The sequence below is a fragment of the Mobula birostris genome, chromosome 22 (genome assembly GCF_030028105.1).
Source record: "Mobula birostris isolate sMobBir1 chromosome 22, sMobBir1.hap1, whole genome shotgun sequence".
NCBI classification, from domain to species: Eukaryota; Metazoa; Chordata; class Chondrichthyes; order Myliobatiformes; family Myliobatidae; genus Mobula; species Mobula birostris.
In genome coordinates, this window is record NC_092391.1 from 7,837,383 (window position 1) to 7,852,956 (window position 15,574).

At 44.1% G+C, this 15,574-nt stretch overlaps 1 protein-coding gene across 2 annotated transcripts in view; it reads left to right on the forward strand.

Annotated features, from left to right (window-relative positions):
• The first annotated feature begins 432 nt into the window (after positions 1-432).
• The window catches only part of LOC140186070 (olfactomedin-like protein 2A), a 54,253-nt gene continuing 39,111 nt past the window's right edge, over positions 433-15,574 (forward strand). For both annotated transcript variants that reach the window (XM_072239922.1, XM_072239923.1), the window contains exon 1: positions 433-909. In XM_072239922.1, coding sequence (XP_072096023.1) covers positions 826-909 — 84 coding nt within the window. In that variant the 5' untranslated portion in view covers positions 433-825. The remainder of the gene's footprint in view (positions 910-15,574) is intronic.

The following is a 15,574-nucleotide window of genomic DNA, read 5'->3' on the forward strand; positions in this document are numbered from 1 at the left end:
TAGAGTGGAGACATTCTGACTGGATGCATCACGGCCTCCAATGCAGAGGCTGAGGGTTGTAGACACAGCCAGCTTCATTACGGCCAGAACCCTCCCCACCACTGAGGACTGTCTGGGATATCACAAGGCGCCCGAAAACCCACACTCGACGATTCGGGAGCAGCTTCCTCAGATTTCTGAACGGCCCATGAGCACCAACTACCTCCTTATTTTTTTCTTTTGCATTATTTATTTTGAAATTTATGGTAGCACGTGGTGCTGCCGCAAAACGACAAATTTCAGGTCTGTGATCGTAGCGGATCGGCAGCCGCCAGATGGCGGAGCCGCACCACGGGAGGAAGGCCAGGCGGCGCGGGGAAGCTGTTGGCTGAAGAACTGGGCAACACGTGCTGTTTCACGGTATTAAACACCACCTCTCTACCAGCCCATGTAGCAACGTGAGTCCTGTAAAGCCGAAGGGATACACCAATACCACCCGTCATTATCCCATCCGAATGAGATCATTTTAATTTTACAGACAGGGGCCTTCAGTAAACTACCCCATGCAGCGGCTGCACAGGGGGTTGGTGCTTTACTGGTAATCATTAATGCCCCTCCCTCGCATTCAATGCACAGTGGGGATTAAAAATAGCCTCTGCTGGGAAAACGGAATGTGCAGCGCACAGTCGCAGTTGCCATAGGTTTAAAGGAGGAGCTGGATGCAAGCCTTCGGCTTTCTTGCCTGTGTCTGCTTAAAGCATCGGCGCGCTGGCTTGATTCGTGTAGTCACCGAAATATCGCCTCACGCTGCAACCTCTTTGATTTCTTCAATACCGAGAATATAAAATGCATTCACTAATAACGCGGATACCTCTAAAAACGGTTCTTTATCTTCTCATCTTATCGCAAGCAGTAATTGCGACCAGTAAGGTGAGTCTTTAAGTCATCTTTTCAAAGTGTTAAATAATTTAACTATTTTATAGTAAATCCAGTGATCACTCAGATTTAAAAAATTTATGAAGAACCTGTTACCGTTAAGTATTTCGTTGTGTCGAATACAGAGGAGCTGATAGGTTTACATCGCGGGCTTTGTACGGGTCGATCAGTCACAGAAGTCAACCTCGTGTTGTTATAAACAAGTTTTGAGAGTTCTCCTGATCATCTGGATTAGATTCAACCCGGCAAAGACACAGTAGGTGGGTCGTTATAACTGCACCAGGCTGATTTCTGCGCACATGGTTTGTGCAGGCTGTCTGCTGGTAGCTAACAAATCACCCCCAGTTTAAAATGTATTTCAGTAATCAAAGTGACTGCATTTTAGCCACGAATTGAGCAGGCAGAGGATGCCGTTTCCTGCCAAAGTTCGCTGTTGTGAAAATAGAGTTTCTGTGTCGAACATGTGATACTATTTTGAATGTGAATTTTTCATTTATAAGTAGTTTATGCGATGATTATAGAACTCACTTTTTAACTACTGGAACGAAACATGCAAATTGATTGTTGTGATATTTTAATTTGCAATTATGAAGGACTCCCTCTGATTCTATGATTTCATTAAAGTGTAAGTGGTGATCCCACAACTTCGGAGTGTTTTGTCACGCCAAGTCTATAGTTTGATCTGGACTTTGTTACATTGTAGCTTTTAAAAAAAGCCGCTTTTGATCCCAGTTCCAAAACCTACAATAATGTAAACCTGACAGCCGCCACAGTTTTACGTTAATTATCAGCCACTTACAATCCAGAATTTCAAATGTTAAAACCAAACACTTTTTTTGCTTTCTTGTCACGTTAGTTGCCACAATTCTTTTAAGTTAATTTTACACATCAACCTGAAACAAGGCAAGCGATGTTCCTGGTGAAAACAAACCGAGATGAACTTTCCTGTTGCAGCGGGAAATTATTCAGCTTCGCGTTATTGTTTGCACCAAAACAATCGAATGAGCATTTTGTAGTAAGCGGATCAGGTCTGGGTGGATTTGAACGAAATAGACTCGAAGTGCTGGAATAATTGAGGTGTTTATAGTGACTTGGAGATTCGGTGAGGTAGGGGGAGAGAGTATATCCTGTGGAGCCCTGGGGTTGGATGTAGGTAGGACCGGGTCCCTTCACATTATATAGAGGTAGAATGTAGAGTATTGATGTAATTTTTCTCCGCTGGAAATACTGAAACTGAAATTTGCCAAAGATTTGTGAGAAATGTGGGACAAAGGACCGTAGATAGTTAAGGCGCTGGTCAGTAATGATCTAACTGAATGCCCAGCGACTGAATTGTGTCATCCAATACTGTCAAAGAGCAAACTTAGTTAGCAAGGCGAATGGAAAGGGATCACAGGTCTCCTGCCTGTGATCCCTTAGCTGCTCTCCGAAGGAGGAGACGGGGAAGTAGAGGCGGACACTGACCACGTGGGGGTGGCTGTATTGGACGCATCCGCGGCCACTTTCCAATGTGAATTACCCGCCCATTCGCACGAACACCTTCATAAAAGGACACTGATGGACAGACTGAGACGAGACGTACTTTAATTCTTCCCTTGTCAACAATGTGTGAAGATGAATACTGAGCAAAGAGATAGGTACTTATTGATTACGATACAGCGTGGAATAGGCCGTTTAAAACCGTGCCACCTGCAATCCCCCGATTTAATCCGAAATTAACCATGGGACAATTTACAATGACCAATTAATCTGCCGACCGGTAGGCATTTGGACTGTGGGAGGAAACCGGAGCATCGGGAGGAAATGCACGCGAGCACAGGGAGAACGTACAAACTCCTTATAGGCAGTGGCGGGCCCGGGTCGCATGCACTGTGCTGACCACTACACGTTAATTATTGTTATTATAGGAGCGTTGTTTAAAGAATTCAGGGATTAGATTTAAATGCTGAACTAAAATTCGTATCTTTTTATAAGTTATCTGATGTAAAACTAATTTAATTTTTGAATATTTGCAGTATTGCACTACCTTGGATCTTGGGCAGTGTGGCGTGCATACGTAACTGAAAAGGTTAAAAAAGGCATTCAGACTGTTCCAATGGAAGGAAATGTTGGAGGAACTCAGTGGGTCAGCTAGCATCTGTGCAGGGAAATGAACAGTCAATGCTTTGGGTCCAGATCTTTCATCTGGACTAGACCAGATCAGTCCAGGTGAAGGGTCTCAACTGCCCATTCTCCTCTGTAGATAACAGGAATTCTGCAGATGCTGGAAATTCAAGCAACACACATCAAAGTTGCACAGCAGGCCAGGCAGCATCTGTAGGAAGAGGTGCAGTCGACGTTTCAGACCGAGACCCTTCGTCAGGACTAACTGAAAGAAGAGTGAGTAAGGGATTTGAAAGTTGGAGGGGGAGGGGGAGATCCAAAATGATAGGAGAAGACAGGAGGGGGAGGCCTGAAACATCGACTGCACCTCTTCCTACAGATGCTGCTGGCCTGCTGCGTTCACCAGCAACTTTGATGTGTGTTGCTCCTCTGGAGATGCTGCCTCTCTTGCTGAGTTCCTCAAGCATTTATTTGTGTGTTCTGCATTCTAGCATCTGCAGATCCTGGTGTGTCTCCCTTCAGACTTGGAGTCTCCTTGGATGTGGCACCCTTGCCTGGAGCTTTTAATTTACTGTAGATTATTAGCATCTGGTATTTAAACAAATACATCCTACAGATTGGGAGGTCTACATACACAGAACCAAATGACTGCAGTTCACAAATACAGGAAGATTTTATTTAGTAAGGTGACAGGGCTGCTGTTCAGTGCTTGGTGTTTTTATGAGATTTCTTTGGCTTTTTATTACTTAGAGATACAACAGGGTAACAGGCCCTTCTGGCCCACAAGTCCACACTGCCAGATTACACCCATGTGACCAATTAACCCACTAATCCGTACGCCTTTCGAATGCGGAAGCAAACCGGAGCACCTGCAGGAAACCACGCGTTCACAGGGAGAATCTACAAACTCCTTACGGATAGTGCAGGGAGTTGTACCTGTATCAGCATTCCACTACTGTGCCACCTCCACAGTTTCCAGTTTACTCACACAAGCTCAGAAACATGCTTAATACCATGAACTGGATATTAATATTGGCTGAATAATAATATTGACTGGAGAGTGAAGACAGCCAGTCCTGGTGTTAAGAGGCCTGTGTATGCGCATTGATGGGTGAGTGGGAGGGAAGAGTGAGACTTGTTTTGCTATTGTCTTGTTGCTTTCTGTGTTCTGCCAGACATATTGGGCATGGTATGTCGGCGCCAGAATGTGTGACAACACTTGTGGGCTGCACCAGCACATCGTTGGGTGTTAATGCAAGCAACACATTTCACTGTAATTTCGATGTACATGTGATAAATAAATCTGAATCTGAATAAATGCTGGGAATCTCAGTACAAAAATGCCAGAAAAATGCAGCAGGAGATTAAATGTACTGGGGAGGGTTTTGTAGTTCAAATATTTATCAACTTACATGATTGCATCATGGATTCCAATGGTGGGGGGTCTAGAGTGGAGAAGGTGGGGTTATCCTTGGAGCACAGCGAACTAGGAAAAGTTGGGCAGGATAATGGGTTTAGCTGGAGTAAGTTCAGATGTATCGTTTTTTCATAATGGATGGTTCGAAGACCCAGGGACACTGGTTCAAAATGATGGACAGAGGGTGTAGGAAGGGTGGGAGGAAAATATAGAGAATGCTTTGGGAGTAAGACAAAAAGGTTTTCTCCAGAGAGCAGGTATAGACTTGATGGGCCAAATAGTCTCTAGCCCTGTACTGATTACGTGCTCCTTGTTGTTCCTTTCCGCACCGTGTGGCGCATCGGGCTACAACCTTGCCATTTCTTTAGTTCAGCGCTCAACCCAGCACGGATGGAAAGCGTGCAAGGACCCAGCCAGATTCGAACCCTGGACCACTCACCTCGAAGTCCGGTGCTGATGCCACTACGCCACCAGCTGGCTAGTTATGTGCTCCTATGAGTGTGAAACTTCCCAGGTACTTTCTCTGCAGGAAAGGGCTTCCATGCAGTTGGTGAAGTTCAAGGGCATTGTGCATGAATCCATCCATCAGTTTAAATGGACAATTGGTATATTTAAAGCAGAGATTGATAGGCTCTCGAATGGGGAGAAGGCAAAAATTGAGAGGGATAATAAATCAGCCATGATGGAATTGTGAAGCAGCTTAGTTGGGCAGAATGGGCCCATTTCTGCTCCTATATTTTAAGGTCTTATGTTAGATTGTTCACCCATCAGTTCCTGGAACCCACCTACTATCTACAAGGTCCAACTGGTGCCGTAGAGTCTAGGAAAATGTCCATGAAACCATAAGACATAGGGGCAGAATTAGACCATTTGGCCCGTCGACCCTGCTCCACCATTCTGTCATGACTGATCTATTATCCCTCTTAGCCCCATTCTCCCCTCTTCTCCCTGTAACCTTTGACACCCTTACTAATCAAGAACCTATCAACTTCCGCTTTAAAATATACTCAATGACCTGGCCTATGCAGCTGTCTGTGGCAATGAGTTCCAAAGATTCATCACCTTCTTGCTAAAGAAGTTCATTCTCATCCTGTTCTAAAGGAATGTCCTTGTATTCTGAGGCGGTGCTCTCTGGTCCTAGACTCCTCCACAATAGGAAACATGTTCTCTACGTTGATATTGTGTAGGCCTTTCAATATTTGATAGGATTCAATAAGATTCCACCCCCCCACCCCCAATTTGTTTAGACTTGAGGGAGTACAGACCCAGAGCTATCAAACACTCCTCAGATATTAACCCTTTAATTCTTGGGATTATTCTTGTGAACCCCTCTCTAATGCCAGCACATCCTTTTATAGATAAGGGGCCCAAAGCTGCTCTCAATCCTTCAAGTGCAGTCTGACCAATGCCTTATAAGGCATAATCTTATCATTGTCACTCAGGAAATAAAGACCAAGCCTTGACAGTGGGATGATTGGGTTGTCACTGTGCCACAGAGGAAGCAGGAATATGAACAAAGAATTTTGTTTTTCTTATTATTCCAAAAACAATTTGCAGGCCAGGACAAATACCACAGGCGTCCTTGACCCCTTCCAGCACGGTCAGAGCATTGTCAGTTCTCTTCAGTCAAAATTGCTTAAGATTTTAGAAGGGTCACTGTATCCCTCCTCCCACAGAGTAAAAACATCCCAGTATCCCTGTAAGTGGAACTCCCCTGAACTCTTGGTCAGTATTCAGCAAGCAGCCCACACCACTAACATAATTAATTTGACTCTCGGATCTTGCTGTACACAAAACTGCTGCCATGAATCCCTACATTATGGCCATGACAAGATTTCAGAAAAGTACATAGGATGCCAGGACATCTAGCGTACCCCTATTTCTGTCCTCTAGCCAATTTAGAGTAGCAAACAAAAAGACGGATAATTAAAAGAAAGATCCAGAAATGAACTTTGCTTCATTTATGAACTTCATTCAGACTGCAGCATTTCTGGCCGTGATGGAGTTTGGAGATTGAATTTCAAGAGAAGACATCATTACTTTCCCCTGCTCTGACACTGACACCAGAAGGCTCCTGTCATTTATTTGGCTAACTTGTCCGTTACACCATATCCATTACACCGGTAACTCACAAACCTTTCTCAATGAAAGCCCATTTGTTCACACTTAGTTACAGTAAGTACATGCCCCACCCCCAACGATCCCCTGATTATGGCAGGCCACTCTTTTTAAGGACGTGAGGCTCTTCAGAGAATGACTAAGAGACACACAGCTGAGGTAACCATGTGCCAAGTGTTTTCAAAATCTATTTTTACTATTAATGTGAACTTTATGACAAGTATCATTGAAGCCACACAGACCCTGTGTAATATACCCACAACTCCACAGTGACCCACTGTATTGCTGTGTGGAAGTCCCATAGCTGGTGGAGTAGTTGTGAACAAAGTTGGACCAAATTAGGTTCATGTTCTCTTCAATTCCAATCTGAATCTGATATCTGTGTTTGGTCAGCTGTTGGAGGGCTATTGCCGGACTCCTGCTGTGTTTCAGGACTACAGATTGACAAAGGTCTGGGGGGCCATTTCATGAACATCTTTGCTCAGTCTGCCACAAAAGGCAGGTTTTTCCAGTGGCTGCCCATTTTAATTTCTACTTCCAACATCTTGCTCCATGGCCTCCTCTACTGCACTGAGGCCACACTCAGGTTGGAGGAAAAACACCTCATATTCCATCTGGGGTAACCTCCAACCTGACATTGAACTAACTTATGGTAATTTTTCCTCCTGTTCTCTTTTTACATTCCCCTTTCTGGCTCCCTTATCACCCCTTCTGCTCACTTGCCCTTCACTTTCTTCTGGTGCCCCTCTTCCTTCCCCTTCTCCCATGGTCTACTCTCTTCTCCTATTGGATTTCTCCTTCTTCAGCCCTTTATCTTTTCCACCTAGCCTCTCCCAACTTCTTACTTCATCCCACCTACCCCTCACCTGATTTCATCTACCAGCCTGTACTCTTTCAACCCCCTCCCACACCTTCGTATTCTGGCTTCTGCCCCCAACCTTTCCAGCCCTAATGAAGGGTCTCGGCCTGAAATGTTGACAGTTTATTCCACTCCAAAGACACTGCCTGACCTGCTGAGTTCCTCCAGCATTTTGTGCGTGTTGCTCTGGATTTCCAGCATCTGCAGCATCTGTCGTGTTATAAACTCACAAGGTTTGCCTGCCTCTGAGGCACGGATTGAAATGACAATTACTACTGAAATGATCTCCGGGAATTCACAACTAGTTAGAGAAAGAATTAGAGTATTATTTAGGGGAGTATTATTTAGGGAATGTGTAGCAATTTTACCGTATGCCTTAGGTAATTATTAACAGTTAGATTAACTTGAAAGGCGACGAATGAACAATAAAGATGTCATGTGTAGGATGAAATATCATCATTATGTGCTGTGTCGTATGACGTGATCGATCATAGTCTTCAATCTGTCTTTACTCTGATCTTATTCTTTCTACCAATGACTGTGATTGTTAATGAAATATTTATTAAGGTTAAATTTAACAAGGTGAAAGTTGAATGGCTTAATCCAAAGTAGGGGAACAGTGCCAGCTGGGTAGATGTGTGTTGGTGTTAGTTACTGGGGTTGATCTGTAATATAGAGCATCTCAAAGGCCTTGAAGTTGAGATACGAGGAAAAATAGTGACAGATATTAAAATGTCTGCTTTTTAGAAAGTGAATTTAAGTGAAAAGCAAAAGTTGCCAATGCTGGAAATCTGAAATTAAAAAATGGGTGTGTTTGAAAACTCAGCACGTCAGGCAGCAATTTGAGAGAAGGTTACTGTTTTAAAGTCAATGAGCTCTTATCAGAATTCATCATAAAGGTAAACAACTTCAAAGTAAATTTCTTATCAAAGCACATATATAACCATATACAACCCTGAGATTTATTTTCTTGTAGGCATCCTCAATAATTCCATAATAGAATAATAGCCACAACAGAATCAATGAAAGACTACATCAACTTGGATATTGAACCAGTTAGCAAAAAACAACAAATACAAAAAGAAAGTAATAATAAATAAATAAGCAATTAATATTGATAAAGAGTCCTTGAAAGTGAGTCCATAAGTTGTGGTAATGTTTCAATGATGGGGCAATTGAGGGTGAGGGAAGTTATCCCCTTTGGTTCAGGAACCTGATGGTTGAGGACTAACAACTGTTCCTGAACCTGGTGGTGCAGGTCCTGAGGCTCCTGCACTTCCTTCCTGATGGCAGCAGTGAGAAGAGAGCATGGCTGGGTGGTGGGGGTCCCTGATGGCGGATGCTGCTCTCCTGCAGACAATGCTTCATGTAGATGTGCTCAATGGTGGGGATAGACTGGGCTGTATCCACTACTTTTTGTAGGAGCTTCCATTCAAGGGCATTGATGTTTCCATACCAGGCTGTGATACAGCCAGTCAATATACTCTCCACTACACATCTGTAGAGCTTTGTCAGTGAAATATTAACTCCATTTTTATCTTCACAGATGCTGCCTGGCTTGATGAGTGTTTTTCAACCTTTACTTCTTATTTCATATTCCTTCATGTCATAGGAGATCATTCTGCCCATCGACTTGTATTATAGATAGATAGGGTAGATGCAAGCAGGCTTTTTCCATTGAGATTGGGTGAGACTGGAACTCAAGGTCATGGGTTAAGGGTGAAAAGTGAAATGTTTATGGGGGAACATGAGGGGGAACTTCTTCACTCAAGCTGGTGTAAGTATGGAGCGTGCTGCCAGTGGAAGTGGTGGATGTACATTCAATTTCAACGTTTAAGAGAAATTTAGATAAGCAGACAGATATGAGGGGTATGGAGAGCTATGGTCCAGGTGCAGATTGATGGAAAAGGCAGATTAATAGTTCAGCATGGATTAGATGGGTTGAATGGCCTCATTATGTGCTGTGGTGTTCCAAGATTCTGTTTTCTCATACGTGTCCCCCACCTTCCTGAACTTCCTGCCACACAGCAGATGAGGTTGGAACTTGGAACACCTGGGGAAACTAAAGCTGTCTCGGGGAGACCTTGCATACTCCACAGAGACAGCAGCAGAGATCAGCATGGAATCCAGGTCACTGGAACTGCGATGCATCTGCAAAATCAGCAGCACCCATTTCTGTTGTGTGTCTACTTGGAACTGAGGTTTAGAATTCCAATTTTCCTCCCTTTTCATTGCCCTGACCAGCATACTGGCTGCAGTGGTGTACCATCTACAAAGCAAGTCTATGTCTATACTACTCCGTCAGCATCTCTCCAGTCACCAAGAAAGGTGAGGGTACCAGGTGCCAGGGAACATCACCAGGTTCCCAGTCCAGTCACGTGCCATTCTATCAAGCTCCTTACTTTTGCTGCCTTCATATCCTGGACTCCCTTTCCCACAGCAGAGATGGACTGCAGCAGCTGAAAGACTGGCTATTGATTTGGGTTGCCACTAGTGTGTAGGTGAGTGTCAGAGTCTGTGGGCATTTGATGGGGACATTGGAGAAGTAGGTACAGGTAAAATGGAGAATGTGATTGTTCTGTGAGCTGGGATAAACTTGATCGGCCAAAAGGCTTTTCCCTATGTCATAATGAATGACATAATGAGGCCTCCGTCAGTCAGGGTCGACGATGGATGTTGTGTCCTAGTTGTCTAGATATGCAAGCCAGGGCAGTACAATATGGAGAGCAAGCTGTTGCCCATGTAGCAACCTCCCCCCTTTCCATGCATCTGATGAACCCAAAGGAATGGCAGAGACCGATGCAGTTTAGTACCAGCAGCGCCGTCGGAGTTGCAAGTTTGTATTGAGCCTGACGTAGGACTGCCTTAGGGACTCCAGCTCCGGATTTTTCCCTCTGGGTTTACTTCTGAAGCCTTCCCCATGTATGGGTATAGCCACAAGGCAGTGGAGATTTGAGATCAGAGTTTTCCTTCTCCTACATGAGCTGCCAATTACAGCCTACCAGCCATATCTGCCCATGGCGACTGGTTTTAACGTGCCAGTAGCCCACTCTTGCCCCTTTCCCTGTTAGTAGAAACGGTTCTGCCAGACTTAGCAGCTAAGCCACAAGTCAGGAGCTAGACTTAGTTGTCAGAGTGTGTGCTATTTGAGTTGTATGCCATTGGTAGCTTTTAATGGGTAGTGGGATCTTGTCACCACCACCACTCTTGGCTTTAACAACCTTAAGGAACCAATGCCCTATAACTTAGGTGAGTTTGGAAATGAGGGTTACCACTACCTTTCCTAGGGGTATCAAGGGATGGGCAGTCGATGATCCGTTGAGTGAGCTAGGGCTTTTCCTTCTGGAGAGAAGGAGGATAGAAGTGACTTGATAGAGATGTACAAGATGGCAAGAGGGATAGATCGAGTCAATAGCCAGAGACTTTTTCCCAAGTTGGAAGTAGGTAATATGTAGCAGAGAAGGGTTAGATTGATCTTAGAGGAAGTTAAAAGGTTGGCATTACATCATGAGCTGAAGGGCCTGTACTGTGCTGTAATGTTCTATGACCGGATTCCAAAAAGTTAATAACATTTAAAAAGTTAAAAATGTTTTGATGGTTGGTTCTGGTTGGATGTAGAGATGCAAGAGTTCAGGAATTTCATAAGTGTTTTGCACAAAACCTAAGGTGGGCAATGCCCATGCTGTCTGGGAGAGATATTCATACCCGTTCTGCTGCCGTTATTATTTGGAGGACTGGTGAATGGTCTCTGCCACCATGATACACTTTGCTTATTAACAAAGCCGGGGACATATAGAATGTATACAAATCCTGTTTAATAGTTTAAAGAAGATTCCCTTTAGGAATCCCTTTAGTCCCTTTAGGCACTGATTTCTGGAAACCACCACCCTCAGGCTGGGAAATTATAACCCATCTTAAAATAATAGAGGTTTTCCATTTGCAGTCTCCAGCCCCCTCATAGTTTTATACATCATAATTAAATCACCTTCATCCTCTCTTGTTCTAAAGCAAAAGAATCTCTAGCTTTATCTGGTGCTTAGTCATGGTTTTAATTTTCCATTTCCCCAGTGCAGTCATGTCTTTCCCATAATGCACTGACGAGAAGACCACCCAGTACCCAGGCTGTGTATTAACTGGTCTCGTTCGCAATTGCAGTGTAATTTCCTTGTCTTGCATTCAATGGTCTCTGGTAATAACAGAAAGCTGCCTGTGCCTTTTAAAGTTAATAGATGTCCTGTTCTCAGGTAAACGCCACTTTTAAAATACAATTCACACCCACACTTCCTTGTTATATTACGTACATAGTTTGTTTTTGTGGGTGGTACCAGCAAGAACTGTGGGCAATCAATGAAACCGGTTCACTATTAAAGAACTTGTAATTGTTTGTGTTGGTCAAATACTGAGTCTTAAGTAGGGTTTCTCATCAGATATGTGACAGAATTCATGTGTAGTTGTGATTTAGAACCATTTGCCCCATTTTGGAGATAGAGCCATAGAATAATACAGCATGAAACAAGCCCTTTGGCACAACCCATCCATACTGACCAAGATGTCTATCGAAACTAGTTCCATTTGCCTGCCTTTGGCCCACATCTCTCTAAACCTTTTCTATTCATATACTTATCAAAATGTCTTTTAAACAATGTAATTGTACCCACCTCTAACATTTCTTCTGGCAACTCATTCCATATACCTGTCACCACCCTCCATGTCAGCAGTTCTCAGCTTTTTTCAATGCCATGGACCAAAACCATTAAGCAAGCGGTCTGTGGATCCCAGGTTGGGAACCCCTGCTCTATTTGACAAAAGTTTCCTTCTTTTCCCTTTCAAATCTTTCCCTTCTCACTTCCAACCTATACCCTATAGTTATAGATTCCCCTACTTGGGAAAGGACATAATCATCCACCTTTTCCGTGTCCCTCATGGTTTTAGATATCAATATGAAGTGTCCTCAGAGCCTCTTTCACTCTGGAGGGGGAGGGGGGAAAAGGCCCATATAACCACTGTTCCATTCATGGTAGCACACATGAAAGTTGCTGCTGCGTTCACCAGCAACTTTTATGTGTGTTGCTTGAAATTCCAGCATCTGCAGATTTTCTCGTGTTTGTGTTCCATTCATGGTGATATTTTAAAGTTCAAAGTGAAATTGACTATCAGAGTACATTCATGTCACCACATACAACCCTGAGATTCTAATACTGCCAGCATACTTTATCTTAATTTACAATTTCAAATCAAAATCTGCACTTTACACAATCTATTTCAAATCTTTTGACTTCATTGTAAAATTCAAATTCTTACGTAAGTGAATTAATTCGTCTCATTTTTCATATGAATTTGCAAAAGGGGATCATTATTCTAAAGGACTGTAGGTAACCAACTTTAAATATTATTGAAGTGTCACCCAACTTGGATTTATGGGTTTTCTTTGGGACGTCACTGGAGTTTCCTCAGTGACAATAAACTGAATATTATTTTCAATCCAAAATAAAGTACTGAAGATGTAGGAAATCTGAAGTAAAATGCCAGGCACTCCATCAGACAACACACACAAAATGCTGGTGGAATGCAGCAGGCCAGGCAGCATCCGTAGGAAGAAGCACAGTCAACGTTTCAGGTCTCGGCCTGAAACATCGACTGTGCTTCTTCCTACGGATGCTGCCTGGCCTGCTGCGTTCCACCAGCATTTTGTGTGTGTTGCTTGAATTTCCAGCATCTGCAGAATTCCTCGTGTTTGCAAGGCACTCCATCGGGTTTTCTCTGCTTGAGGTGCCTGTGGAGAGGCTTGTTTATAACATGATTGATGGTTTACGATGTTAAAAGTCCGTTGCGTCGCTTTTTTTCGAGCTCTGTGCCTGAAGATCGCCAAGATCCGGGGTCTCCAGGCACATAGCAGATATTCCGACTCCCCCGACAAGACACGGATCTCCTGTCGTGACACCGATCCTCAATCCGTCCATCTCCAGAGCCCCGAGATCCTGGCTTCTGAATTTGAGCTGTTCTCTTAGGCTGAGCCTTTGGCATGCCAAACAACGGCCAGTTATGGAACCCCGAGAACGGGTCCCATTCCCGCAAAGAACCATAGTCAGCATGTAACTCCTGGTCAGGGTCTTCAAAAGAACCCTGAAAGGGAAAAATGGAGATATTGAAGATGGAAATGGAGCTGTTTCCGAAGATCCAAGCAAAGGAGTCGCTGTTAGGCACCACTAACTCTCCTAAGCTCCGCCTCAGTTGTCCTAGACTCTCCCACCATGGGACACATCCTTTCCACATCTACTGTATCTAGGCCTTTCAGCGTTCAGAAGGTTTCAATGAGATCTCCTCTCATCCTTCTAAATTCCAGCAAGAACAGACCCAGAGCCATCAGACGTTCCTCATATGATAACCTTTTCATCCCCAGAATCATCCTGTGAACCTCCTCTGAACCCTCTCCAATGCCAGCACATATTTCAGATAGGAGCCCAAAACTGTTCACGATACTCAAGGTGAGGCTTCACCAGTGCCTTATAAAGCCTCAGCATCACATACCTGCTCTTGTATTCTAGACCTTTCGAAATTAATGCTAACATTACATTTGTCTTCCTACCTCTGACTCGACCTGCAAGTTAAACTCTAGGGTGTTCTGCACAAGTCCCTTTTCATCTCAGATTTTTGAATTTTCTCCCCTTTTAGAAAATAGTCTGCAGATTTATTTCTTCTACCAAAGTGCATGACCATACATTCTCCAACATTGTATTTCATTGCAACACACTCAAAGTGCTGGAGGAACTCAGCAGGACAAGCAGCTTCTATGGAAAGGAGTACAGACAATGTTTTGGGCCAAGACCCTTCATCAGCACTGGAGAGAAAAAAGTTGAAGAGCCAGATGAAGAAGGTAGAGGGAGGAGAGAAAGAAACACAGGGCGATAGGTGAAACCGGGAAGGGGGAGGGATGAAGTAAAGAGCTGGGAAGTTGCTTGGTGAAAGAGATACAGGGTTGGCGAAGGGGGAATCTGATAGGAGAGGGCAGAAGGCCATGGAAGAAAGAAAAGGGGGAGGAGCTGCCTGGTTTAGAGAGTATGCATTATGATCAGAGATTAAGGGAGCTAGGGCTTTACTCTTTGGAGAGAAGGAGGATGAGAGGAGACATGATAGGGGTGTACAAGATAATAAGAGGAATAGATAGAGTGGATAGCCAGCGCCTCTTCCCCAGGGCACCACTGCTCAATACAATAGGACATGGCTTTAAGGTAAGGGGTGGGAAGTTCAAGGGGGATATTAGAGGAAGGTTTTTTACTCCGAGAGTGGTTGGTGCGTGGAATGCACTGCCTGAGTCAGTGGTGGAGGCAGATACACTAGTGAAGTTTAAGAGACTACTAGACAGGTATATGGAGGAATTTAAGGTGGGGGCTTATATGGGAGGCAGGGTTTAAGGGTCGGCACAACATTGTGGGCCGAAGGGCCTGTACTGTGCTGTACTATTCTATGTTCTATGTTCTATGAGCACCAGAACATAGGTGTTGATCCTCCAACCTGAGTGTGGCCTCATCACGACAGTAGAACAGGCCATGGACTGACATATCGGAATGGGTAGTAGAATAAAAATGGGTTGCCACTGGGAGATCTCACATTTTCTGGCGGACGGTGCGTAGGTGCTCAGTGTGAAGCGGTCTCCCAGTCCATGTTGGATCTCACTGATATACAGGCGGCTACACCAGGAGTACCAGTTACAGTAACAACCCCAAAGACTCAAAGGTGAAATATCACTTAACCTGGAAGGACTGTTTGGGGCCCTGAATGGCAGTGAGGGAGGAGGTATAGGGGTAGGTGTAGCTAGGGTTGCCAACTGTCCCGTATTAGCCAGGACATCCCGCATATAGGGCTAAATTGGTTTGTCCCATATGGGACCGCCCTTGTCCCGTATTTCCCCCGCGAAGGAAGAGCGTTCCTATGAAACCGTTCGTAAGCCAAAATGGCGTAAAGTGCAGAAGCAATTACCATTAATTTATAATGGGAAAAATTTTTGAGCGTTCCCCGACCCAAAAAAAACCTACCAAATCATCCGATAACACATAAAAACCTAAAATAACACTAACATATAGTAAAAGCAGGAGTGATATGATAAATACACAAGCCTATATAAAGTAGAAATAATGTATGTACAGTGTATCAGAATTGGGAAG